This window comes from Indicator indicator, unplaced genomic scaffold, assembly GCF_027791375.1.
Source record: "Indicator indicator isolate 239-I01 unplaced genomic scaffold, UM_Iind_1.1 iindUn_scaffold_184, whole genome shotgun sequence".
Taxonomy (NCBI): Eukaryota; Metazoa; Chordata; class Aves; order Piciformes; family Indicatoridae; genus Indicator; species Indicator indicator.
The window spans coordinates 1-27657 of record NW_026539266.1 but is presented as its reverse complement, the minus strand read 5'-3'; the positions used below and the strand labels follow the sequence as shown (position 1 = coordinate 27657).

Genomic DNA, 27657 nt, shown 5'->3' with positions numbered 1-27657 from the left:
ATGAAGAAGCAATTCAACCGCATGCGCCAGCTCGCCAACCAGACCGTGGGCAGGTAGGGATGGGCATGGGCCCTGCCTGCGCCCTGCCTGCGCCCTGCCTGCGCCCTGCCTGCTCTGCCCGACCCACAGCCCCGCAGCCCACACTCTACCTGCGTCCTGCCTGCGCTCTGCCGGCGCTCTGCCTGCCCCACAGACCCCGACCAGCATCCTTCCTTTCGCCCTGCCTGCACCCTGCCTGCCCCACAGCCCAGAACCAGCATCCTGCTTGCACCCTTCCCGCCCCACAGCCCAGAACCAGCATCCTGCTTGCACCCTTCCTGCCCCACAACCCAGAACCAGCATCCTGCCTCCACCCTTCCTGCCCCACAGCCCAGAACCAGCATCCTGCCTCCACCCTGCCTGCCCCACAGCCCCCAACCAGCATCCTTCCTTTCACCCTGCCTGCACCCTGCCTGCCCCACAGCCCAGAACCAGCATCCTGCTTGCACTCTTCCTGCCCCACAGCCCCCAACCAGCATCCTTCCTTTTGCCCTACCTGCACCCTGCCTGCCCCACAGCCCAAAGCCGGCACCCTGCCTGCTCCCTGCCTGCACCCAGCCTGCCCCACTGCCCTCATCCTGCACCTTACTCATGTCCTGCCTGCCCCACTGCCCCCATCCCACAGTCTGCCTGCATCCTGCCTATTTCTGGCCTTCCTCCCTGCCCCTGATCCCTGCCTGTATCCTGCCAGTTCCCTGTCTGCCCTACTGCCCTCATCCTGCAACCTCCTAGTGTCCTGCCTGCCCCACTGCCCCTGCTCCCTCTACTCCATGGCAGCCTCACTGCCCCATGCCACACTCTGCCTGCTCCCCACCTGCGTCCCTGTTTGCCTCACTGCTCTTCTCCTGCACCCTACTTGGTCCTGTCTGCCCCACTGCCCCTTCTCTGCCTGTTCCCTTGCCTGAGCCAGGCTTGCCCCACTGCCCCTAATCCCAAACCTTGCCTGCTTCCCTGCCTGCTCCCTGCCACTCTCCTGCTCCTGACTGCTTTGCTCCCCTCCCTGCCCCTCTGCCTGCCTCCCTGTCCCTAGCCCCTGCCCATCCCCTGCCCCCTCATTCAGCTGTTTCCTGCCTGCCCTGCTGCTCCTGCTCCCGGCCTGTGCTCTGCCTGCTCTTCCTACTGCCCCTGTTCCTGCCTGCACCCTGCCCACCCTACTGCCCCTTCTGCCTGGCTTGCACTCTGCCTGCCCCACTGCCAGTGCTCTCAGCCCTCAGCCTTCCTGCTCTCTGTATGCCCCCGGCTCTGCTGCCTGCATCTGCCTGCTCCCTGCCCCCTGCCTGCACCTGCCTCCACCCTGCCCACACCTGCCTCCCCCCCTGCCCACCCCGTGCCCCAGAGCCCACCTGCCCTAATGTCTGCTCCCCAACAGCCCCACTGCCATACCTTCCCCTGGTGCCCCCTGCCCTCCCCTGCTCACACCGTGCCCCACTGCCTGCCCCCTGCCTGCATCTGCCCTCCCCTGTTCACACCGTGCCCCACTGCCTGCCCCCTGCCTGCATCTGCCCTCCCCTGCTCACACCGTGCCCCACTGCCTGCCCCCTGCCTGCATCTGCCCTCCCCTGCTCACAGTGTGCCCCACTGCCTGCCCCCTGCCTGCATCTGCCCTCCCCTGCTCACAGTGTGCCCCACTGCCTGCCCCCTGCCTGCATCTGCCCTCCCCTGCTCACACCGTGCCCCACTGCCTGCCCCCTGCCTGCATCTGCCCTCCCCTGCTCACACTGTGCCCCACTGCCTGCCCCCTGCCTGCCCCTGCCTGCCCCCTGCCCACACCTCCTCCTGGCCCATTCCCTGCCCATTCCTTGCCTCCTCCCCTGCCTGCCCCCTGCCTGCCAGTTAACCCTTGCCTGTCCCCCTGTGCATACCCTGCCCCCCTGCCCCACACCCTCCCCGCTCCATCCGCTGCTTCCCCGCCTGCCCCTGCCCTCCCCCTGCCAGCCCCAGTGCCCACTCCTGGCGCTGCCCCCCACGGACACCTTCTGCCCTCCTGCTGTGGGGTGCCCCACGGAGCTGCTCCTCCCAGCGCCCACGGGTGGCCCCCAGCTGGCGGGGGTGGGGCCGCAGGGTGCAGGGGGCACTGGTGGGTGCAGGCAGAGGGGCTGTGCCCGCGGGGATGCCAGTGGCAGGGCCAGGCCGGGCTGTGGCAGTGGCTGTTGTGTAATTCCTGCAGCTTGTGCAGCCGGCAGGATTTATCTTCTCCTTCCCAGAGCGGCGCTGGGCACCGGCACTGGCACGGCTCTGGCATAGCTTGGACGTCAGGGCTTGGCACCCCTGAGGGCTTGGAGCTGTGCTGGCAGCCCCTCTGTGCCCCTCACCCTGTGCCCCTCGGGGGTGGGGGTCACTGTGCTGAGTCGGGACGTGGTGGGTGGCAGCTGGTCCTGGCCCAGACCTGGCTTGTGGGCACAGGGCTGGGGTGGCAGCAGGGCAGCGGCTGGGGGCTCTGGGGGAGCACACTGAGGGAATGGGGTCTGGGATCCTGGTGGTGGGAATGGGCTGAGGGATTGGGGTCTGGGATCCTGGTGGTGATAATGGGCTGTAGGAAGGCAGTGTGGGATCCTGGTGGTGGGAATGAGCTGTAGGATCCTGGTGTGGGAATGGGGAGTGGGATCCCAGTGTGGGAATGGGGAGTGGGAATGTGGTGTGGGATCCTGGTGTAGGAGTGTGGCACAGAATCCTCGTGTGGGAATGGGCTGTGAGAATGGGAAGTGGGATCCCGGTGTGGGAATGGGGAGCAGGAATGTGTTGTGGGATCCTGATGTAGGAGTGTGGCACAGGATCTTGGTGTGGGAATGAGGTGTGGGATACCAGTGTGGGAATGGGCTGTGGGAATGTCGTATGAGATTCTGGTGTGGGAATGAGGAGTGGGATCCTGCTGCGGGAATGGGATGTGGGATCCTGGCATGGGAATTTGCTGTGGGAATGTTGTACAGGGTCCTGGTATAGGAACATGGCATGGGATCCTGGTGTTGGGAATGTGCTGTAGGAAGGCAGTGTGGGATCCCAGTGTGGAAATGGGGTGTGGGATCCTGGTGTGGGAATGGGCTGCAGGAATGTGGTGCAGGAACACGGTGCGGGATCACAATATGGGATCAGGGAGCAGGAATTGGGTGTAGGAGCACAGTGTGGGATCGCAGTGTGGGAATATGGTGCAAGAACATGGTGCAGGAGCACAGGATGGGATCATGGAGCAGGAATGTCCTATGGGATCATGGTGTGGGAAGCTGGTGTGGGAGCACAATGCAAGGACACTGGGAAGGTGCTGCAGGAATCCGGTGTGGAAGCACAGTGCAGGAATGGGATGTGGGAATGTGGTACAGGAACACAATCTGGGAACATGCTGCAGGAGTCCAGCCTGGGAACATGGTGTGGGAATGGTGTGGGAGTGGTGTGGGAATTCAGTGAGGGAATGTGAGGCAGGAGTGTGGTGCAGGAATACAATACAGTGCAGGGACACAGTTTGGGAATGTGCTGCAGGAATTTGGTGTGGGAACGTGGTGCAGGAGCATGGTGCAGGAACACAATCTGGGAACATGGTGTGGGAATAGTGTGGGAGTGGTGTGGGAATGCAGTGAGGGAATGGTGTGAGAATGCAGTGAGGGAATGCGAGGTGGGAATGTGGTGAGGGAACAAGCAGCAGGAATGCAGTACAGGGACACAGGTCAGGAATATGCTGCAGGAATTTGATGTGGGAATGTGGTGCAGGAGCACAATCCGGGAACATGCTGCAGGAGTCCAGCCTGGGAACACGGTGTGGGAATGGTGTGGGAGTGGTGTACGAATGGTGTGGGAATGATGTGGGAATGCAGTGTGGGAATAGTGTGGGAGTGATGTGGGAATGATGTGGGAATGGTGTGGGAATGCAGTGTGGGAGTGGTGTGGGAGTGATGTGGGAATGATGTGGGAATGGTGTGGGAATGCAGTGTGGAAGTGGTGTGGGAATGGTGTGGGAATGCAGTGTGGGAATGGTGTGGGAGTGGTGTGGGAGTGGTGTGGGAATGCAGTGTGGGAATGTAGTGTGGGAATGCGGTGCAGGAATACAAGACAGTGCAGGAACAAGCAGCAGGAATGCAGTGCAGGGACACAGTTTGGGAATGTGCTGCAGGAATCGGGTGTGGGAGCACGGTGTGGGAATGTGGTGCAGGAGCATGGAGTGGCGGAACACTGGGAGCTTGCTGCAGGAATTGTGTGCAGGAGCAGAGTGTGGGAACACCATATGGGAGCGCAGGGCAAGAACGCGGTGAGGGAACAGGGTCTGGGAGCCTGCTGTGGGAATTTGGTGGAGAAGCCTAGTGCTGGAGTGAGTGAGACCTGGGAATGGGATGCAGGAAGAGTGTGCAGCAGCAGTAGCATGGTGTGGGAGCAGAGCACAGTGGCAGGAACATGGAGCAAGAATGTGGTGTGGGAACAGGGGTTGGGAGCTGCTGCTGGAATCTAGTGGGGAGCACAGTGCTGGGTGGGAATGGAGTGGGAATGGATGGGAATGGGGTGCAGGAGCATGGTGCAGGAACACAGTGAGGGAAGTATGGTGTGGGAATGTGGTGTGGGAATGTGGGGCAAGAGGATGCTGTAGGAGCTTGGTGCAGGAGCACAGTGTAGGTGTGGGAATGTGGTGTGGGAATGTGGGGCAAGAGGATGCTGTAGGAGCTTGGTGCAGGAGCACAGTGTGGTGTGGGAATGTGATGTAGGAATGTGGTGCAAGGACATGGTGTGGGAATGTGGTTCAGGAACACCGTGTGGGAACACTGGGAGCCTGGCACTTCCCTCCCTTGGCAGGGAGGGGCTGGAGGAGGCTGTTTTGAGGACAGTGTGGGATTTTTCCCTCCTCTGCCCTGAGCCTGGTTTGCTCTGCAGGCACACTGGGGAGCTTTGACACATCTCCCACCCAGGCTGGGGGGCTGCAGGTGGGGGTGACCTCTGGTGCCACCACCACCACCTCCTGGGAGACATGAGCTGGGCACACTCCCCCACCCCTTCATCCCTCCCCCTCCAAAACAATGCTGCCATCCTCATTCCTGCATCCCCAGGGAGCAGGGACCATGCCAAGGCCATGCCAGGCTCCCCACAGCCCCCAGCCAGCAGTGGCCATGGGGGGCCTGGAGCCTCTAAAGCCCTCCCTGGGAGGCTGGCTCCATGCTGGCATGGGGTGGCTGGAGCTGGGCTCCATCCTCTTCCTCAGCCCCACTCCATTGGATCCCATCTGGAGCACAGGAGGATGCTTATCCCTCCTCCCCATGGAGAAGGCATGAGCAGCCCTCTCCAGCTGCATGGAAAGAGGGAATAAAAGATGGAGAGAGGGAATAATAGATGGAAATAAGGAATGATAGATGGAAAGAGGGAATAATAGATTGAAAGAAGGAATAATAGATGGAAAGAGGGAATAATAGATGGAAATAAGGAATAATAGATGGAAAGAGGGAATAATAGATGGAAAGAAGGAATAATAGATGGAAAGAGGGAATAATAGAAAGAGGGAATAATAGATGGAAAATAAGGAATAATAAATGGAAAGAGGGAATAATAGATGGAAATAAGGAATAATAGATGGAAAGAGGGAATAATAGATTGAAAGAAGGAATAATAGATGGAAAGAGGGAATAATAGATGGAAAATAAGGAATAATAAATGGAAAGAGGGAATAATAGATGGAAAGAAGGAATAATAGATGGAAATAAGGAATAATAAGTAGAAATGAGGAGTTATTAATGGAAATAAGGAATAGATGGGAATAAGGAATCATGTATGAAAACAGGGAATAAGATGGAAATAAGGAAAAATAAAAGGGAGTAATATGTGGAAATGAAGGATAATATATGGAAATGAAAGATAATATGTGGAAATGAGGGGTAATATGTGGAAATGAGGGATAATATGTGGAAATAAGGGATAATACATATAAATGAGGAATAAGTAATGGAGATGAATAATTCATGGGAATAAGAAATGATAATAAGGAATAATAGGTGGGAATAAGGAATAGTAGATGAAAATAGGGAAAGATAAATGGGAATCATAGAAAGAAATAGGGAAGAATAAATGGAAATGGGGAATAATTCATGGAAATGAGGAATAATTAATGGAAAAGAGGAATAAGAAATGGAAATAATGAGTAATAAATGGAAATAAGGAATAATAAATGGTAAGAAGGAATAACAGATGGAAATAGGGAATAATAAATGGAAATAAGGAATAAATGGTTGGAAATAAGGAATAATAATGGGAATTATAATGGAAAGGTGATGTGTTTCCCTGGGAGAGGGTTGTCCCCTCCTGCTTGTCACTAGACCCCAGGGGGGCAACATTCACCCTCTGATGGCAGCACCCCTGAATGCTGGGCTGGGGACCACAGAGCTGGATGTTGCTCTGGGGCTGGGATGCTGCCTTGGGGCTGGATGCTGCTCTAGGGCTGGATGCTGCCTGGGGCTGGATGCTGCCCTGGGGCTGGGTGCTGCCCTGGGGCTGGATGCTGTTCTGGGGCTGGATGCTGCCCTGGGGCTGGATGCTGTTCTGGGGCTGGATGCTGCTCTAGGGCTGGATGCTGCTCTGGGGCTGGATGCTGCTCTAGGGCTGGATGCTGCTCTGGTGCTGGATGCTGCTCTGGGGCTGGATGCAGCTCTGGGGCTGGATGCTGCCTTGGGGCTGGATGCTGCCCTGGGGCTGGATGCTGCTCTGGGGCTGGATGCTGCTCTGGGGCTGGGTGCTGCTCTGGGGCTGGATGCTGCTCTGGGGCTGGGTGCTGCCCTGGGGCTGGGTGCTGCTCTGGGGCTGGATGCTGCTCTGGGGCTGGATGCTGCCTGGGGCTGGGTGCTGCTCTGGGGCTGGATGCTGCTCTGGGGCTGGACGCTGCTCTAGGGCTGGATGCTGCCCTGGGGCTGGGTGCTGCTCTGGGGCTGGATGCTGCTCTGGGGCTGGGTGCTGCCCTGGGGCTGGATGCTGCCTGGGGCTGGATGCTGCTCTAGGGCTGGATGCTGCGCTGGGGCTGGATGCTGCTCTAGGGCTGGATGCTGCTCTGGGGCTGGATGCTGCCTTGGGGCTGGATGCTGCTCTGGGGCTGGATGCTGCTCTGGAGCTGGATGCTGCTCTGGGGCTGGATGCTGCTCTGGGGCTGGATGCTGCTCTCGGGCTGGATGCTGCTCTGGGGCTGGATGCTGCTCTGGGGCTGGATGCTGCCTTGGGGCTGGATGCTGCCCTGGGGCTGGATGCTGCTCTGGGGCTGGATGCTGCTCTGGGGCTGGGTGCTGCCCTGGGGCTGGGTGCTGCTCTGGGGCTGGATGCTGCTCTAGGGCTGGATGCTGCCCTGGGGCTGGATGCTGCTCTGGGGCTGGATGCTGCTCTGGGGCTGGATGCTGCGCTGGGGCTGGATGCTGCCTGGGGCTGGATGCTGAGCTGGGGCTGGATGCTGCCCTGGGGCTGGATGCTGCTCTGGGGCTGGATGCTGCCCTGGGGCTGGATGCTGCTCTAGGGCTGGATGCTGCTCTGGGGCTGGATGCTGCTCTAGGGCTGGATGCTGCTCTGGGGCTGGATGCTGCTCTAGGGCTGGATGCTGCTCTGGGGCTGGATGCTGCCCTGGGGCTGGATGCTGCTCTGGGGCTGGATGCTGCCTGGGGCTGGATGCTGCTCTAGGGCTGGATGCTGCCCTGGGGCTGGATGCTGCTCTAGGGCTGGATGCTGCCTGGGGCTGGATGCTGCGCTGGGCTGGATGCTGCCCTGGGGCTGGATGCTGCTCTGGGGCTGGATGCTGCCCTGGGGCTGGATGCTGCTCTGGGGCTGGATGCTGCGCTGGGGCTGGATGCAGCACTGGGGCTGGATGCTGCTCTAGGGCTGGATGCTGCCCTGGGGCTGGATGCTGCCCTGGGGCTGGATGCTGCTCTGGGGCTGGATGCTGCCCTGGGGCTGGATGCAGCACTGGGGCTGGATGCTGCTCTGGGGCTGGGTGCTGCTCTGGAGCTGGGTGCTGCCCTGGGGCTGGATGCTGCTCTGGGGCTGGATGCTGCCTGGGGCTGGATGCTGCACTGGGGCTGGATGCTGCCCTGGGGCTGGATGCTGCTCTAGGGCTGGATGCTGCCCTGGGGCTGGATGCAGCACTGGGGCTGGATGCTGCTCTGGGGCTGGGTGCTGCGCTGGGGCTGGATGCTGCTCTAGGGCTGGATGCTGCCTGGGGCTGGATGCTGCTCTGGTGCTGGATGCTGCGCTGGGGCTGGATGCTGCTCTGGGGCTGGATGCTGCCCTGGGGCTGGATGCTGCTCTGGGGCTGGATGCTGCCCTGGGGCTGGATGCTGCTCTAGGGCTGGATGCTGCCCTGGGGCTGGATGCTGCTCTGGGGCTGGATGCTGCTCTAGGGCTGGATGCTGCCTTGGGGCTGGATGCTGCGCTGGGGCTGGATGCTGCACTGGGGCTGGATGCTGCTCTGGGGCTGGATGCTGCTCTGGGGCTGGATGCTGCTCTAGGGCTGGATGCTGCTCTGGGGCTGGATGCTGCCCTGGGGCTGGATGCTGCGCTGGGGCTGGATGCTGCGCTGGGGCTGGATGCTGCTCTGGGGCTGGATGCTGCTCTGGGGCTGGATGCTGCCTGGGGCTGGATGCTGCTCTGGGGCTGGATGCTGCTCTGGGGCTGGATGCTGCTCTAGGGCTGGATGCTGCTCTGGGGCTGGATGCTGCTCTGGGGCTGGATGCTGCGCTGGGGCTGGATGCTGCTCTAGGGCTGGATGCTGCTCTGGGGCTGGGTGCTGCCCTGGGGCTGGATGCTGCGCTGGGGCTGGATGCTGCCCTGGGCTGGATGCTGCCTGGGGCTGGATGCTGCGCTGGGGCTGGATGCTGCCCTAGGGCTGGATGCTGCTCTAGGGCTGGATGCTGCCTTGGGGCTGGATGCTGCCCTGGGGCTGGATGCTGCTCTAGGGCTGGATGCTGCTCTGGGGCTGGATGCTGCCTTGGGGCTGGATGCTGCCCTAGGGCTGGGTGCTGCTCTAGGGCTGGATGCTGTGCTGGGGCTGGATGCAGCCTGGGGCTGGATGCAGCACTGGGGCTGGATGCTGCTCTGGGGCTGGATGCTGCTCTGGGGCTGGGTGCTGCGCTGGGGCTGGATGCTGCGCTGGGGCTGGATGCTGCGCTGGGGCTGGATGCTGCCTGGGGCTGGATGCTGTGCTGGGGCTGGATGCTGCTCTGGGGCTGGGTGCTGCTCTGGGGCTGGATGCTGCTCTGGGGCTGGATGCTGCGCTGGGGCTGGATGCTGCTCTGGGGCTGGATGCTGCCCTAGGGCTGGATGCTGCTCTGGGGCTGGATGCTGCGCTGGGGCTGGATGCTGCTCTGGGGCTGGATGCTGCTGGGGCTGGATGCGCCTGGGGCTGGATGCTGCTCTGGGGCTGGATGCTGCCCTGGGGCTGGATGCTGTGCTGGGGCTGGATGCTGCGCTGGGGCTGGATGCTGCTCTAGGGCTGGATGCTGCCCTGGGGCTGGGTGCTGCTCTGGGGCTGGGATCTGCACTGCACATGGAGGTTGTCCCTCAGGGGCAGCTGGGGCTGTTGGGGACAGTTTGCATGTGGTGGTGACAGTGCTGTCACTCTTCCCAGCAGTGCCTGGCCCAGAAATTCCTGCAGCAGGATGGGCTGGGCTGAGGCTGTGTCCCATGGGACCAAGGGGACAGGGGTGGCATGGCCCCAGCCCCCCAGCCTCTGGTGGCTTTTCCTGCTTTTGGTGGTGTTCTTGCCTTAAAAAGAGGGAAGGAAAAAAAAAAAAAAGGCATCTGAAGGGCAAATGCCCACCTGAGGTGTGCCAGCAAACCCTGGCAGGGGACTGGCAGGAGCAGGGCTTTGGCCCTGTGAGGTGGCCACAGGAGGCACTGGTGGGGGCAGTGTGTGGCCATCTGCAGCCCAGGGCCAGGGTTCAGCTGCATGGAGAGAAGGTGAGGATGGGCCAGGTCAGGGTTAAGACCAGGGTTAGGGTCAGGATCAGGGTTAGTATCCAGGTCTGGACATGGGTCAGAGTTGGGGTTAAGGTTAGAGCCAGAGTCAGGGTTAGGACTTAAGGTTAGTGTCAAGGTCAGGATAAGGGTTAGGGTCAGGATTAGGGTTGGGATCAGTATCAAGGTTAGGGTCAGGACAAAGGTTAGGGTCATGATCAGCATCAGGGTTAGAGTTAGGGTTAAGGTTAGTTCCAAGGTTAGGATAAGGGTTAGGGTCAAGGTTAGGGTCAGGATCAGGATTAGAGTGAGGGTTAAGGTTAGTGCCAAGGTTGGATGCATCCCAAGGTGTATTCTCATCCCTAAGTGCATCCTTCATCCCAGGGTGTGTCCTTCATCCCAATGTGCATTCCCTATCCCAAGCTGCATCCTTCATCCCAAGCTGCATCTCCCATTCTAAGCTGCATCTCCCATCCCAAGCTGCATCTCCCATCCCAAGCTGCATCCTTCATCCCAAGATGCATCCTCCATCCGAAGCTGCATCCTTCATCCCAAGATGCATCTCCCATCCCAAGCTCCATCTCCCATCCCAAGCTGCATCTCCCTTCTCAAGCTGCATCTCCCTTCCCAAGGTGCATCTCCCAACCCAAGGTGCATCCTTCATCCCAAGCTGCATCCTTCATCCCAAGATGCATCCTTCATCCCAAGATGCATCCTTCATCCCAAGATGCATCTCCCATCCCAAGCTCCATCTCCCATCCCAAGCTGCATCTCCCATCCCAAGCTGCATCTCCCAACCTAAGCTGCATCTCCTATCCCCAGCTGCATCCTTCATCCCAAGCTGCATTCTTCATCCCAAGCTGCATCCTTCATCCCAAGCTGCATCTCCCATCCCAGAGCCTTTCAGCACTGAGGTTTTGCTCTCTGCAGCAGGCACCAGGAACACTTCATTCTGCACACACCAAATAAGGACAGAGGGAATAACAGCACCACCTGGGATTTTTCCAATGGGATTTTCAGGAGGGAACAACACACTTTAAATAGCTGGCTTCCACCCCTGCACTTTGGGGGGCTGGTGGCTCAGCATCAGCATCCCATCCCCACCCCCCAAAGGCTGTTTGGCATTGCTGAGTGACACTGTGTCCTGGATGGTGCCAGCAGCAGCCCTGGGGATATTTTTATCCTCCTTGCAAGGCAGCAGCAGAGCTGACAAACTGCAATATTCATGGAGCAGGAGGAAGGCTTTGTCCCTGCAGCCAGCAGCCTTGAGACCCTCAGCTTTGCAGGGGCTTCTCAGGATGTCACACCTCCCCCAGGGTGGGGGTTCCTCTGCTGGGATGTGCTGGGAGCAAGGAGCAAAGTGCATCCCGTGCCCAAGGGATGCCAGCACAGAGCTCACAGCTGGGAAAGGGGCAGGAGATGAGGCAAAGAGGCTTTGCTGCCTCCAAAACGTCCCCTGGTTTTCCCAGCAGTGGGCAGAAGGATGGAAGAAAGCTGGAGCAGCATCTCCCCCCCCCCCCCATTTTATCCTATTTTCCCAGCCTGGCTCATCTGAAGGCAGCTGAGCTGCTGGGGACTGAGCCATGGCACTGTGCCCATTGAGAGGGCATCACTGTGGGTGTAGGGCACAGGGATGGTCACTGGATGTCACCTGGTGGGGAGGACAAGCTCAGGGTGAGCTGAGGGGGTGTGGGGGGACATCTGGCTGGATGCTGCAGCTTGGAGTGGCTTCCCCTGGGGGTTTCCAGCAGTGATCTGGGGCTGAAACTGGTTGGATGAGGAGAAATCCTCAGCCTGGCTTGGCCTCCTCCAGATCCTGGCTCTGAGCTGTCAGGCTGTGTGTCCCTGGGGATGTGGTGATGAGGAGAGCTCAGCCAGCAGCAGAGCTGAGCCACTGTGGTCCTTGCATCATGGTCCAGGCTGGCTGCTGGACAGGAGAGGCTTTCTCCTCCCTCCAGCACACAGCAGGGGTGCTCAGCACCTTTTCTGGGTTGCCTGCTGGAACCTCACCCTTCCACCACCTCGTCTGACCTTGGGGGCTTGAGGACATTGACTTTTCCCACCGCTGCCACTCCCCAGGGATGTGCAGCAGCACCAGAAGGAGATGTGGGCAGGGCCAGGATGGTGCCAGGCACCAACACTGAAGTGTTCAGGGCCAGGCTGGGTGAGGCCTTGAGCAGCCTGGGCTGGTGGGAGGTGTCCCTGCCCGTGGCAGGGGGTTGGAACTGGATGAGCTGTAAGGTCCTTTCCCACTCAAGCCATTCTGTGCCTCTGTGATCTCCATGGGGGCTGAAGGGGCAGATGCATGTGTGGGAGTTGATGCTTGGGATGGCCTTGGCCAGGTCCTGATGCCTCCCTCTGGCCATGAGGCTATTTTTAGGCTGGAGTAGAGAGAAATCAGGGAAGTGCCTGGCATCGGGCATCACACAGGGATGGGAGATGGCACTGAGGTCTCCTTGAGTGCCAACAAGGGCCCAGCACCCAAAAAGTGTCCCCCCCAGGCAGGACAGAGCCAGGGGGACAGCAGAATGGCTCCTAAAACCATTTCAACTGCTAGGAAATCCTAGTGATTTTAGGCTGAACCTTTGGAAGCAGGATGGATGTGCTGGGATTTGTTTTCTGGTGGCTTTAGCAGCACAGAGCTGTGAAGTGGTGGTGCTGGGTGGCATGGAGCATGTCCAGAGAAGGGCAGCAAGGTCTGGAGAACAGGGCTGGGGAGGAGCAGAGGAGGGAGCTGGGGGTGTTTAGTGTGGAGAAGAGGAGGCTGAGGGAGACCTCATTGCTCTCTGCAGCTCCTGAGAGGAGGTTGCAGTGAGCTGGGGGTTGGTCTCAGGTGATAGAGGGAGAGGAAATGGCCTCAGAGGCTCACAGGATGTTAAGAGTCAGAAGAAACCTCTGGAGATCATTGAGTCCAACCCCCCTGCCAGAGCAGGAGCAGAGAATCCAGCACAGGTCACACAGGAACACATCCAGACAGGGATGGAAAGGCTCCAGAGAAGGAGACTCCACAACCTCTCTGGGCAGCCTGTCCCAGTGCTCTGGGACCCTCACAGGGAAGAAGTTCCTCCTCATGTTGAGGTGGAACCTCCTGTGCTGGAGTTTCCATCCATTGCCCCTTGTCCTATCCCAGGGTGCAGCTGAGCAGAGCCTGTCCCCTCCCTCCTGACCCCCAGCCTTCAGATATTGATAGACATTGATTAAATCCTCTCTCAGTCTTCTCCTTGCCAGACTAAATTCCCCCAGGGCTCTCAGCCTCTCTTCCCCAGGCAGTCTCCAGTCCCTTCAGCATCCTTGGAGCCCTCCCTTGGACTCTCTCCAGCAGGTCCCTGTCCCTCCTGAACTGGGGAGCCCAGCACTGGATGCAATATTCCAGGTGAGGCCTCACCAGGGCAGAGTCAGAGGGGGAGGAAAACCTCCCTGGCTCTGCTGGACACACTCTGAATGCCCCCCAGGACCCCATTGGCCTTCTTGGCCCCCAGGGCACATTGCTGTCCCATGCAGAACTTTGTATCCCCCAGCACTCCCAGGTCCTTCTCCACAGGGCTGCTCTCCAGCAGGTCACCTCCTGCTCTTGGAGGGCTTTGCCAACCAAGAGTTCTGAGATTCTGAGGTGCTGTGATGATGTTGGGCTTTAGGCTTTACATGGCAGCAGCTTGGGCTGGGCTCTGGCTGGGTCTGGAGATGCCATTTGGTTCTCACACTCCTGGATGCAATTCTCCAGTCCTGGAGTGCTGCTGGTGGCACCAAGTCCAAAGCCAAGAGGAATTAGTTGGGAGGGGTGGGGGGGGGGTGGGGTTGAGTCCATTCTGGAAAACTGAGCAGGGGCTTTAGGAAGGGTGGCAGGAGGGCAGCAGAAGCACAGTGGTGAGCAGGGCTGCTGCAGGTCCATGTGATGGGTTGGTGTCTCCTCCCAGCAGCCCTGTCTGGCAGAGGCAGCAGCTGGCACAGGCTCTGGCAGGATAAATGCAGCTCTGAGGAGCAGCAGGAGCTGAGAGGCTCCCAGGCAGCAGCTGCCAGTGCAGATTCCATCAGCCTGGGCAGGCTCAGTGGTGTTGGAGGGGTTGTGGCCTTGGGATCTGGGAGCTGAGGGTGTGCCAGAGCCCAGCACTGCCAGGGAGCTGCTTCCCTGCCTCCCCACACAGCACTGCCTGCACCCTGCTGGGAATCCAGCATCCCTCTGCTGCTGGGGGGGATGGAGAGATAAAGGGGGGGATGAGAGGAGGACCCCAAAGGGGCATGGGGTGTGGCATGCTCCTGAGGAGCTGTGAAGGTGCAGTGAGGAGGTGAGGTGAGGGCTGGAGGGAGCAGAGAGCCTTCAACCACCAGCTGCATCCCCATGGAGCAGCCCATCCAGCCCTGCCTGGCACCACAGTGTGGCACCTGGCACTGCCACCTGTGCCAGAGCCTTTGCCCACTCCTTGTGTTCCTTCTTGTCTTGCAGGGCTGAGAAGACAGAGGTCCTGAGTGAAGATCTCCTGCAGGTGAGGTCCTCTACAGCTTCTCCAACCCACACTCAGGGTGCCCATGGGTGCCCAGCACCCAGCCATGGGTGCTTGCTGCAGCAGCAGCTCCCTGCCAGAGTGTCCCATGGCTAAGAGCTGGGCTGGGAAGAGGAGGAGGAGGAGGAGATGAGGAGCGTGGGAAGTGGCATTGCCTCCCTGCCAGCTGCTCTGCCAGCCCTTTCCCAGCCTGGTTTTCAGGTCAGCTGGCATCAGGTCCAGCCTGGGCTGTGCCAGGACAGCAACCTGAGACAGGCAGCAGGATTGCAGGCACCTGCAGCTCCCCTCTGCTGCAAACCCTGCCCTGGGGACAGGCCATGAGGCAGCAGGGGACAGTCCCCAAGGCTCCTGGGTGGCACTTTCCCCAGGGCTGGGGGCTTGGGTGACTTCAGCAGAGTTAGCCTGAGCCAAAAAGCTTCTGTGGTGCCATGGAGCATCTCTGGGATGCTTGGGGACGCCTTGGGCTCTGGGGGACACCTTGGGCTCATGGGAACACCTTGGGCTCTGGGGGACACCTTGGGCTCATGGGAACACCTTGGGCTCTGGGGGACAACTTGGGCTCTGGGGGACACCTTGGTCTCTGGGGGACACCTTGGGCTCTGGGGGACACCTTGGGCTCTGGGGGACACCTTGGTCTCATGGGGACACCTTGGTCTCATGGGGACACCTTGGGCTCTGGGGGACACCTTGGTCTCATGGGGACACCTTGGTCTCATGGGGACACCTTGGGCTCTGGGGGACACCTTGGTCTCTTGGGGACACCTTGGGCTCTGAGGGACACCTTGGTCTCATGGGGACACCTTGGTCTCATGGGGACACCTTGGGCTCTGAGGGACACCTTGGTCTCTTGGGGACACCTTGGGCTCTGAGGGACACCTTGGGCTCTTGGGGACACCTTGGGCTCTGAGGGACACCTTGGGCTCTGAGGGACACCTTGGGCTCTGGGGGACACCTTGATCTCTTGGGGACATCTCCTGGTGCTTTGTGCTCCAGCAGCAGGGCTTCCTGAACACCCCCAGAGAGGGAGGTGGCTGAGAAGGTGCCAGCAGAGGGATCTGAATTCCTGACCCCAGCACTGCATCCATCACCTTTCCACCTCCCCCAGGCTCCAAGCCATCACTCCTAGCTTGGGCACCAAGGAGCCAACAGCTGCCCAGCTGTGGTGGAGGTGCTCAGCCCTCCTCCTTCTGCATCCCAGTGTGGGCATCCTGCAGTCTGGCAGCTGCTGGAGGCCACTTCCAGAGGTGTTCTGGGCTCTGAGCTGATGTGTTTGCACCTCCCAGCTTGGGAATTTGGCCTGTGCCATTGCTGCCAGGTGGAGAACTCTGCCAGAGCAGCCACAGCAGTGGTGTGCAGGTGACAGTGGCTGCAGAGTGACCTTCAGCTCCTCCTGCCCACCATGGGCTGCCTGCCTCTTGCCACCCCTTGGGCCTGATGGTGCTGCTCCCTGCACACAGCAGAGCCAGAAACGTGAGCAGGGTCTGAGTCATCCCTGAAGGGATATGGAATCATGGAATCATGGACTGGATTTGCTTGGAAGAGGCCTTTAAGGTCATCCAGGCCAACCATTGGCCCAGCTCTGCCAGGTCACCACCAAAGCATGGCCCTCAGCACCACATCTCTGTGGCTGTGCCAGGGAACTGCTCGAGAGTGGAGGCTGCAAAGCTGCTGAGGGGCCTGGAGCAGCTCTGTGAGGAGCAAAGGCTGAGAGCCCTGGGGCTGAGAGCCTGCAGAAGAGCAGCCCCAGAGGGGAGCTGAGCAATGCTCAGCAAGAGCTGAAGGAGCTGTGGGGGGCAAGAGGCTGGGGCCAGACTCTGCTCAGTGGTGCCCAGGGACAGGCCAAGGGGCAATGGGCACAGACTGGAACCCAGGAGGTTCCATCTGAAGAGGAGGAGAAAGTTCTTTGTTGTGAGGGTGCTGGAGGCCTGGAGCAGGCTGCCCAGAGAGGTTGTGGAGTCTCCTTGTGTGGAGAGCTTCCAAGCCCAGCTGGACATTGTGATCCTGGATGCTCTGCTCTGGATGCCCTGCTCTGGGTGCTCTGCTCTGGATGCCCTGCCCTGCATGCCCTGCCCTGGATGCTCTGCCCTGGATGCCCTGCCCTGGGTGCCCTGCCCTGGATGCCCTGCCCTGGATGCTCTGCCCTGGATGCCCTGCCCTGGGTGCCCTGCCCTGGATGCTCTGCTCTGGATGCCCTGCCCTGGGTGCCCTGCCCTGGGTGCCCTGCTCTGGCAGTGGGGTGGTGGGGGGCAGGGTTGGGTCTGGCTGATCTGCAGAGGTCCCTTCCAGCCCCTCCCTGGCTGTGCTGCTGTGCTCCTGTGGTGTCCCCACTGTCCCCCCAGGTGGAGAAGCGCCTGGAGCTGGTGAAGCAGGTCACCCACAGCACCCACAAGAAGCTGGCAGCATGTCTGCAGGGCCAGCAGGGCCTGGACGCCGACAAGCGCTCGGTGAGGCCTTGGCAGGGGCCCAGGGGTGCCCAGGGAGGGGGTGGGACGGGGGGGGGGGGGTGGCAGCAGGGGACACCCAGACACACACGACCCTCCCTTTGCAGAAGAAGCTGCCCCTGACCACGCTGGCACAGTGCCTGATGGAAGGATCAGCTGTGCTGGGAGAGGACTCCCTGCTGGGGTAAGCCTGGGCTGGGCTGGGGGTGCTGCTGGCATGCCCGGGTCCAGCTGGGATGCCAGGGTCCAGCTGGGATGCCAGGGTCCAGCTGGGATGCCAGGATGCTGTCACGATGCAAGGATGCTGCCAGGATTCTGGGATGCTGCTGGAAGGCAGTGTTGCTGCTGGGATGCTGTCAGGATGCAGGGATACACCCAGGATTCTAGGATGCTGCTGGAAGGCAGTGTTGCTGCTGGGATGCTGTCAGGATGCAGGGATACACCCAGGATTCTAGGATGCTGCTGGGATGCAGTGTTGCTGCTGGGATGCTGTCAGGATGCAGGGATACACCCAGGATTCTAGGATGCTGCTGGGATGCAGTGTTGCTGCTGGGATGCTGTCAGGATGCTGGGATGCTGCCAGGATTCTAGGATGTTGCTGGGGTGCAGTGTTGCTGCTGGGATGTTGTCAGCATGCAGGGATACCCCCAGGATTCTGGGATGTTGCTGGGATGCAGTGTTGCTGCTGGGATGTCAGGATGCTGCCAGCATGCTGCCAGGATGCAGGGATGCTGCCAGGATCCTGGGATGTTGCTGGGGTGCAGTGTTGCTGCTGGGATGTTGTCAGCATGCTGTCAGGATTCAGGGATGCTACCAGGATTCTGGGATGCTGCTGGAATGCAGTGTTGCTGCTGGGATGCTGTCAGGATGCAGGGATACTGCCAGGATTCTGGGATGTTGCTGGGATGCAGTTTTGCCTCTGGGATGCTGCTGGAATGCCAGGATGCTGTCAGGATGCAGGGATATTGCAAGAATTCTGGGATGTTGCCGGGATGCAGTGTTGCTGATGGGGTGCTGCTGGAATGCCAGGATACTGCTGGGATGCCAGGATGCTGCCAGGATCCTGGGATGCAGTGTTGCTGCTGGGAGCTGCTGGGATGCCAGGATGTTGTCAGGATTCAAGGATGCTGCCAGGATTCTGGGATGCTGCTGGGATGCAGTGTTGCTATTGTGGTGCTGCTGGGATACCAGGATGCTGTCAGGATGCAGGGATGCTGCCAGGATGCCAGGATGTTTCTGGGATGCTAGGATTCTGCTGGGATGTGGCCAAGTTGCTGCTGGGAATAGGGATGCTGCTGGGAACATGGATGCTGCTGGGATTCAGTGTTGATGTCAGGATGCTGCTGGGATGCTACTGGGACTCTGGGATGCTGTCAGGATGCTCTTAGGATGCTGGGATGTGGCCAGATTGCAAAGATGCTCCTGGGATGCAGGCAGTCAGCGTATGGGAATGTGCTGGCTGGGATGATGCAGCTGTTGAGAACTGCTGCAGCTTCTTGTCTGTGAGGCTGGATAACAAGGGAGGGTTCACAGCAGCTTTGGAGGGGTTCAGCTCTCATGTGGAGTTTCCTTTATTCTCCTTTATTCCTTCTTCCCTTTATTCCTTCTGCCCTTTATTCCTTCTTCCCATTATTCCTTCTTCCCTTTATTCCTTCTGCCCTTTATTCCTTTGCCCTTTATTCCTTCTTCCCTTTATTCCTTCTTCCCTTTATTCCTTCTTCCCATTATTCCTTCTTCCCTTTATTCCTTCTTCCCTTTATTCCTTCTTCCCATTATTCCTTTTTCCCATTATTCCTTCTTCCCTTTATTCCTTTGCCCTTTATTCCTTCTTCCCATTATTCCTTCTTCCCTTTATTCTTTGCCTTTCCTTCCCTTTATTCCTTCTTCCCATTATTCCTTCTGCCCTTTATTCCTTTGCCCTTTATTCCTTCTTCCCATTATTCCTTCTTCCCTTTATTCCTTTGCCCTTTATTCCTTCTTCCCTTTATTCCTTCTTCCCATTATTCCTTCTTCCCTTTATTCCTTTGCCCTTTATTCCTTCTTCCCTTTATTCCTTCTGCCCTTATTCCTTCTTCCCATTATTTTTTCCCTTTCTTGCCCTTTATTCCTTTTTCCCTTTACTCCTTCTTCCCTTTATTCCTTCTTCCCTTTACTCCTTCCCTTATTCTTTGTCCCATTATTCCTTCTTCCCTTTATTCCTTCCCATTATTCCTTTTCCCATTATCCTCTTCCCTTTATTCCTTCTGCCCTTTATTCCTTCTTCCCATTATTCCTTCTTCCCTTTATTCCTTCTTCCCTTTATTCCTTCTTCCCATTATTCCTTCTTCCCTTTATTCCTTCTGCCCTTTATTCCTTCTTCCCATTATTCCTTTTCCATTATTCCTTGCCCTTTATTCCTTCTGCCCTTTATTCCTTCTTCCATATTCCTTCTGCCCTTTATTCCTTTTTCCCTTTACTCCTTCTTCCCTTTATTCCTTCTTCCTATTATTCCTTCTTCCCTTTATTCCTTCTTCCCTTTACTCCTCCTTCCCTTTATTCCTTCTTCCCTTTATTCCTCCTTCCCTTTATTCCTTCTTCCCTTTATTCTTCTGCTCCTTGCAGTGAGCTGAAGTCCTTCAGTCCTGCAGTGCCCAATGTCAACTAGAAAGCTATAGACCAAAATAGCTCTCTCTTAAGGAAGTCCACACAAATCCAGGCTCCTGTTGGCACAGGAGTTAGGGAAGGAGATTTTCCCAACCCCTGGGGTGCTCCCTGTCCCCTCCTCCCTCCAGCCCTCTGCCATGGAAGGGCTGCTCTGCACCACCACCAAGGCCTGCAGGCTTCTGGGTGCCCATCACCCAACCCCGTGGGTGCAGGATGGTTCCCCATGGTGCTGCCCCGTGGTGCCCAGCCCTGCCTGGTGTCCTTGCAGGAAGATGCTGAGGTTGTGTGGAGAGGCAGAGGACAAACTGGCTCAGGAGCTGATCCACTTCGAGCTGCAGGTGGAGAGGGATGTGATCGAGCCCCTCTTTGTGCTGGCTGAGGTGGGCACTGGGCAGGGGCACACCTGCCTTGAGTGGGGTCACCAGGTTGGGGGGCACTGGGTTGGGTGTCATTGGGTTGGGTGTCATTGGTTGGGGAGCACTGGGTTGGGGGTCATTGGGTTGGGTGTCATTGGTTGGGGAGCACTGGGTTGGGTGTCACTGGGTTGGGGGGCACTGGGTTGGGTGTCATTGGTTGGGGGGCACTGGGTTGGGTGTCATTGGGTTGGGTGTCATTGGGTTGGGTGTCATTGGGTTGGGGGGCACTGGGTTGGGTGTCATTGGTTGGGGGGCACTGGGTTGGGTGTCATTGGGTTGGGTGTCATTGGGTTGGGTGTCATTGGGTTGGGGTCATTGGGTTGGGGGGTCATTGGTTGGGGGGCACTGGGTTGGGTGTCATTGGGTTGGGTGTCATTGGTTGGGGAGCACTGGATTGGGTGTCATTGGGTTGGCTGTCATTGGGTTGGGTGTCATTGGTTGGGTGTCATTGGTTGGGGAGCACTGGGTTGGGTGTCATTGGGTTGGGTGTCATTGGTTGGGGAGCACTGGATTGGGTGTCATTGGGTTGGGTGTCATTGGTTGGGTGTCATTGGTTGGGGAGCACTGGGTTGGGGGTCATTGGGTTGGGTGTCATTGGTTGGGGAGCACTGGGTTGGGGTCACTGGGTTGGGGGGCACTGGGTTGGGTGTCATTGGGTTGGGTGTCATTGGGTTGGGTGTCATTGGTTGGGGAGCACTGGGTTGGGTGTCATTGGGTTGGGTGTCATTGGGTTGGGGTCATTGGGTTGGGGGGTCATTGGTTGGGGGGCACTGGGTTGGGTGTCATTGGGTTGGGTGTCATTGGTTGGGTGTCATTGGTTGGGTGTCACTGGGTTGGGGTCAAGGAGTTGGGGGTCATTGGTTGGGGGGCACTGGCTTGGGGGTCACTGGCTTGGGGGTCACTGGGTTGGGGGTCATTGGTTGGGTGTCACTGGGTTGGGGGGCACTGGGTTGAGTGTCATTGGTTGGGTGTCATTGGTTGGGTGTCATTGGGTTGGGGTCACTGGGTTGGGGTCACTGTGTTGGGTTTCTTTGGGTTGGGTGTCACTGGGTTGGGGGGCACTGGGTTGGGGGGCACTGGGCTGGGTGTCACTGGGTTGGGGGGCACTGGGTTGGGGGTCATTGGGTTGGGTGTCACTGGGTTGGGGGTCACGGGGTTGGGGGGCACTGGGTTGGGGGGCACTGGGTTTGGTGTCACTGAGTTGGGGGTCACTGGATTGGGGTCACTGGGTTGGGTGTCATTGGGTTGGGGGGCACTGGGTTGGGGGGCACTGGGTTTGGTGTCACTGAGTTGGGGGTCACTGGCTTGGGGGTCACTGGGCTGGGGTGTCACTAGGTTGGGGTGTCACGGGGTCAGGATGTCATCATTCCAGGGACTCACATCCAAAACAAGTCTGAGGGAAAATTCTTTATCCTGGGGGTGGTGAGAGCCTGTCCCAGGCTGCCCAGGGAGGTGGGAGCTGCCCCATGGCTGGCACCATTGCAGGTCAGGTTGTTTGGGGCTGTGAGCAACCTGCTCTGGTTGCAGCTGTCCCTGCTGGCTGCAGGGGTTGGATTGGATGAGCTCTGAAGGTCCCTTCCCACCCAGAGCCTGCAGATTTCTTTCCTCTCTTTCCCCCCTGCTGCAAATTTTACTCACTGGTTTCCTCCCCCCTCATTCCCATCTTGCAAAATGAGCTTGGTTCTGGTTTTGTCTTCCCCAGCAGAGTCCTCAGGAGCTTTATGGCACTGCTGGTGTTGCTGGGGTGGGTGAGTGGAGCCTCTCCACAGCTGCATTTGGCCAAATCTCTTGGTGCACAGCTGCCCATGTGGGGGAGGCTTTGCACTGCAACCCCCCAAAGCCCTTCTCCTGCCTTCATCCAGCTCCCCAGTGCAGGGAGCTTGGATCCCCCAAGGCTGCTCCTCTCCAGCATGTGCTGTTTGTCAGGGGGGCTTGCAGGGGGGTGGCACAGCCCAGAGGGGGACACAGAGGAGGGATGAGCTGTGCCATGTCCCTGGTGATGTTTAAGCAAGGAGCTGCACCACAGAGTCACAAAATGCTTTGGGTTGGAAGGGACCTTAAAGCTCATCCAGTTCCAACCCCCCTGCCATGGGCAGGGACACCTCCCACCAGCCCAGGCTGCTCAAGGCCTCATCCAGCCTGGCCTTGAGCACCTCCAGGCAGGAGGCATCCACAGCACCTGGGCAACCTGTGCCAGTGTCTCCCCACCCTCACTGGAAAGAATTTCTTCCTCATCTCCAGTCTCAATCTCCCCTCTTCCAGCTTCTCCCTCATCCTAGCACTCCAAGCCCTTCTAAAGGTCCCTTCCCAGCATCCTTACCCAGCCCCCAGTCCCAGCATTGCAGTCAGGTGTGACCTACCCCAGACAGCTCTCTGGGGACTTTCATCTCCTGCCCTTCCTGGGTGGAATTTCCCCTTTCCTGCAGGTGGAGATCCCAAATATCCAGAAGCAGAGGAAGCACTTGGCAAAGCTGGTGCTGGACATGGACTCCTCCAGGACAAGGTAGGAAGCAGCTTCAAAGCTGCTCTATGAAAAAGAAAGATGCCCAAGCAATGGGCAGCACCAAGGAGGGCACATCCCGGAGCTCTGATACCCTTTGGAGCTCCCCCTGGACAATTTGGCCATGTCCCCACGTGCCATGAAGTGAAGTTCTGCAATGAGCCAAAGAGTTCTGCTCCTCTGCAGAATCCATGGATCTCTTTTCCCTGCCTTGGGAGTTCCTACATGATGCCAAAGAGCCAGGTTCTCCTGCTGCTGGAAAGTAGTGCTGGGGTGGAGCTGAGATGTCCTTTGGGATCTTCCCATGTCCCTAACTCTAGTCTGTGACCCAACAGGCTGTGCTTTGGGTTTTGTCTGGGGCTGTTGAGTTGCCCAAGCCCCACACATCTTGGTGTCCCCTAGGGAGAGGTCTGGGAGGTCTCCATAGTCCCCAGCATCCTATCTGGACTCTCCTATCACCTTCCTCTCTCCTCCCACCTGGATGAGACTCATTCCCTGCTGAAAATAAGCACTGAAGCAGAGCCTGGTTATGGACACTGAAGATATTTGGGGTTGGGAGTGGAGCCTTCATCCTAGCCTGGCTTGGGACTATCTCCATGGTGCCCTGGGGACCACGAGAGACTTGGCCAAGGCTGCCCTCCCAGGCTGCTGGGAGCCACTGGTCCCCACTCCTGCCATGACACCTCTGCCCTCTCTGCTCAGGTGGCAGCAGTCTGCAAAGTCCTCGAGTCTGGCCAGCAACCTGCAGCCCTCAGGGGCCAAAGCTGACGCCCTCAGGGAGGAGATGGAGGAGGCAGCCAACAGAGTGGAGATCTGCAGGGTACCTGGGGCCTGGGGGATTGCTCCTGGCTGGGGTGGGAGGGCTGCCCCTTCAATCCTGGGGTCAGGTTTGGACCCTTCACTCCAACAAGGACATTGAGGGGCTGGAGTGGGTCCACAGAAGAGCAGTAAAGCTGGGGAAGGGTCTGTAGAACAGGGTTGGGGAGGAGCAGCTGAGGGAGCTGGGGGAGTTTGGTGTGGAGAAGAGGAGGCTGAGGGGAGACCTCATTGCTCTCTACAGCTCCCTGCAAGGAGGTTGTGAGATGGGGGTTGAGCTCTTCTCCTTAGTTTCAGGTGATAGAAGGAGAAGAAATGGCCTAAAATGGTGCCAGGGGAGAGTGAGTTTGGAGATTGGGAAAGATGTCTTTGCTGCAAGAGTGGTCAGGGATTGGCATAGGCTGCCCAGGGAGGTGGTGGAGTCCCCATCCCTGGAGGTGTTCCAGAAATGTGTGGCCATGGCACTTGGGGACTTGGTTTAGTGGCCATGGTGGTGTAGGTCTGAAGTTGGACTGGATGATCTCAGAGGGCTTTTCCAACCCAAACAATTCTATGACCTTACCTCATTCTTCATCCTCTTCTTGCCCCATTGCCCATGACCAATCCTCCTCTGGCTGATCCCCTTGCCCAAATTCATCCCTGACCCTCTCACCATCACCACTGTCCAGTGCTGTGGCTTGACAGGTGCTGAAGGTGTCACCCTCAAGAGACAAGCACTGCACCAGGGCTACCAAATGTGGATGATGCTCCCCAGCCAAGCAGGACATCCCTAGTTCCTCTGCCCCCATCCTCCACATCCCACTGGAGCCAGAGAGCATCCTGTTCCCATGGGAGCCAGCCTGGGGCTGTTGAGTCTGGAGAAGAGCAGCCCCAGAGGGGATCTGAGCAATGATCAGCAAGAGATAAAGGGGGATGGAGGGGGGGGGATGGGGGCAAGAGGCTGGGGCCAGACTCTGCTCAGTGGTGCCCAGGGACAGGCCAAGGGGCAGTGGGCACAGACTGGAACCCAGGAGGTTCCACCTGAGGAGGAGGAGAAAGTTCTTTGTTGTGAGGGTGCTGGAGGCCTGGAGCAGGCTGCCCAGAGAGGTTGTGGAGTCTCCTTGTGTGGAGAGCTTCCAAGCCCAGCTGGACATTGTGCTCCTGGGCAAGCTGCTGTGGGTGCCCTGCTCTGGCAGGGGCTTGGACTGGCTGATCTCCAGAGGTCCCTTCCAGCCCCTCACCATGCTGGGATTCTGGGATTCCATGAGTGGGACAGTGACTAATTCTCTGCTCTCTGCAGGACCAGCTCTCTGCTGACATGTACAATTTTGTGGCCAAAGAAGTAGACTATGCAAACTATTTCCAAACTGTAAGTGCCACTCGTGCCCCAGGGCTCCTCCAGCCCTGTCCCTGAGTGGGGGTGGCAGTGGTGCTGTCTCTGTCCCCACAGCTGATCGAGGTGCAGGCAGAGTACCATCGGAAGTCCTTAGCCCTTCTGCAGAATGTCCTGCCCCAGATTAAAGCCCAGCAGGGTAAGTGTCCCTGGGGACTGTCCCACTCCTGCCTGTGACACTGAGAGCCTCTGTGTCACACCAGAGCCATCTGGGGCTTTGCCACACCAATGAGGCAACCCTGCTGTGACCCAGCGGTGTGGTGCTGGGTGTGTGGCTGAGCATCCTCCCCTTGCTCATCCCACTGCATCCTACTGCCCTGCCACTGGGGAGAGCATCCCATCCCCATCCCATTCCCATCCTCATACCCATCTCATCCCCATCCCCATCCTCATCCCCATCCCATTCCCATCCTCATACCCATCCCCATCCCCATCCCATCCCCATCCTCATCCTCATCCCATTCCCATCCTCATACCCATCCCATCCCCATCCCCATCCTCGTCCCCATCCCATTCCCATCCTCATACCCATCCCCATCCCATTCCCATCCTCATCCCCATCCCCATCCCCATCCCATTCCCATCCTCATACCCATCCCATCCCCATCCCCATCCCATCTCAATCCCATCTTCATCCCATCCCCATCCCCATCCTCATCCTCATTCATTCCCATCCTCATACCCATCCCATCTCAATCCCATCTTCATCCCATCCCCATCCCCATCCTCATCCCCATCCCCATCCTCATCCCCATCCCATCCCCATCCCATCTCCATCCCCATCCTCATACCCATCCCATTCCCATCCTCATACTCATCCCATCCCCATCCCCTCCCCATCTCATCCCCATCCCACCTCCATTCCATCCTCATCTTCATTCCATCCCCATCCCATCTCCATCTCATCCCCATCTCTATCCCATCCCCATCTCATCCCCATCCCATCTCCACCCCACTCCATCCCATCTCCATTGCATCCTCATCTCAATCTCATCCCCATCTCATCCCCACCCCATCCCATCTCCATCTCATCCCCATCCCACCTCCATCCCCAGCCCCATCCCATCCTAATCCCATCCCCACCCCTCCTGGTGACAGGGAGCTGGATGTGTCCAGCTTCAGGGGAGAGAGGGAAACCTTCCCCAATATCCCCACTGGGCACAGCACCAGGGATGGGAACCCAATGCCAAGGAGAAGTTTTGTGGCTGGGAGCCTCCACCGGAGCAGGGCTGGGAGAGGGAGGTTGGGGAGAGCCTAGGGCAGGGCTCAGGGTGATCTGTGTCCAATTTTTTTTTCTCTTGATCCCACAAAATATTCCTGCCTCAAACTGTGATGGAAGAAAGGGGAATAAATTCCAAAGGTTTGCCTGTGATTGCTGCCCCCACTCCAGGAAACATTATCCAGCCTCTTTGAAAAGCCCCTGAGATGACTGGAAAACATTTTATTTGGATTTCCTCCCCAAAAAAGCTCTTTCTGAGCCACCCAGGGTGGGAGCCCATGGTCCTCTTCTAGTGGCAATACCTAGCTGGAAATTTTGGTGGTGAAATGCTGTCATCTGAGGGCCTTTTGGGGAGGGGACAGCTGACCCTGTGCCAGAGGGACCTTGCCAGGCTGGGCAGATGGGCAGAGTCCCAGGGCATGAGATTTAACACATCTAAGTGCCAGGTTCTACCCACTGACCACAACAACCCCATGCAGTGCTACAGGCTGGGGTCAGAGTGGCTGGAGAGCAGCCAGGCAGAGAGGGACCTTGGGGTGCTGGGTGACAGCAGCTGAACATGAGCCAGCAGTGTGCCCAGGTGGCCAAGAAGGCCAATGGCATCCTGGCATGGATCAGGAATAGTGTGGCCAGCAGGAGCAGGGAAGTCATCCTGCCCTGTGCTCAGCACTGGTTAGAGCACACCTTGAGTGCTGTGTCCAGTTCTGGGCTCCTCAGTTTAAGAAAGATGTTGAGATGCTGGAATGTGTCCAGAGAAGGGCAATGAGGCTGGGGAGGGGTCTGGAGCACAGCCCTGTGAGGAGAGGCTGAGGGAGCTGGGGGTGTGCAGCCTGGAGAAGAGGAGGCTCAGGGCAGACCTCATTGCTGTCTACAACTACCTGAAGGGAGGTTGTAGCCAGGTGGGGGTTGGGCTCTGCTCCCAGGCACCAGAACAAGAGGACACAGTCTCAAGCTGTGCAGGGGGAAGTTTAGGCTTGATCTTAGCAAGAAGTTCTTCCCAGACAGAGAGATTGGCCTTGGGATGGGCTGCCCAGGGAGGTGTTGGGGTCACCATCCCTGGAGGTGTTTAAGAAGAGCCTGGATGAGGCACTCAGTGCCATGGTCTGGCTGATTGCATAGGGTTGGGTGATCGGTTGGACTGGATGATCTCGGAGGTCTCTTCCAACCTGGCTGATGATTCTGTGATTGTGTCCTCCCCCTCTCTGCCCATCCCAGAGGCGTGGATGGAGAAGCCCTCCTTTGGGAAGCCCTTGGAGGAGCACCTGGCCGTCAGCGGGCGGGAGATCGCCTTCCCCGTGGAGGCCTGCGTGACCATGCTGCTGGAGTGTGGCATGCAGGAGGAGGTGGGTCCCACCCCCCGCCACCCTCAGCCGGGCATGCTGGAAGGAGAGCTGGGCACCTCCGAGGAAGCAGGAGGCTCTGGGGACAGCCCCGGCCCCAAGGGCTGCCTGAGAGCCTCCTGTGACCTCTGTGAAGGGTCTGTTCCGCGTGGCTCCCTCGGCCTCCAAGCTGAAGAAGCTGAAGGCTGCCCTGGACTGCTGCGTGGTGGACGTGCAGGAGTACTCTGCTGACCCTCACGCCATAGCAGGTAGAGGCACCTCGGGCTGGGGGCTTGGTGCTCTGTGGGGTGGTCCATCCCACTGTGGGCACCCCTGAGGGTGGTGAGGAGGACATGGACCTGATGGAGAGGGTCCAGAGGAGGGCCATGAAAATGATCAGGAGGTTAGAGAATCTCTGCTGTGAGGGAGCTGCGGGTGCTGAGCCTGGAGAAGAGGAGGCTCTAGGGAGCCCTAACAGCAGCCCGCCAGTACCTTCAAGTACATT

At 58.5% G+C, this 27657-nt stretch overlaps 1 protein-coding gene across 1 annotated transcript; it reads left to right on the top strand.

Moving 5' to 3' along the window:
* Positions 1-27421, top strand: LOC128980437 (rho GTPase-activating protein 44; the record flags this gene model as incomplete). The annotated part of the gene is made up of 11 exons (XM_054398912.1): positions 1-53; positions 14369-14408; positions 16766-16870; positions 16975-17051; positions 19779-19890; positions 22353-22429; positions 23129-23246; positions 24522-24590; positions 24672-24753; positions 27049-27176; positions 27310-27421. Coding segments are annotated over exons 1-11 (973 nt in total), but the record flags the coding sequence as incomplete, so codon positions are not given.
* Positions 27422-27657: the final 236 nt, after the last annotated feature.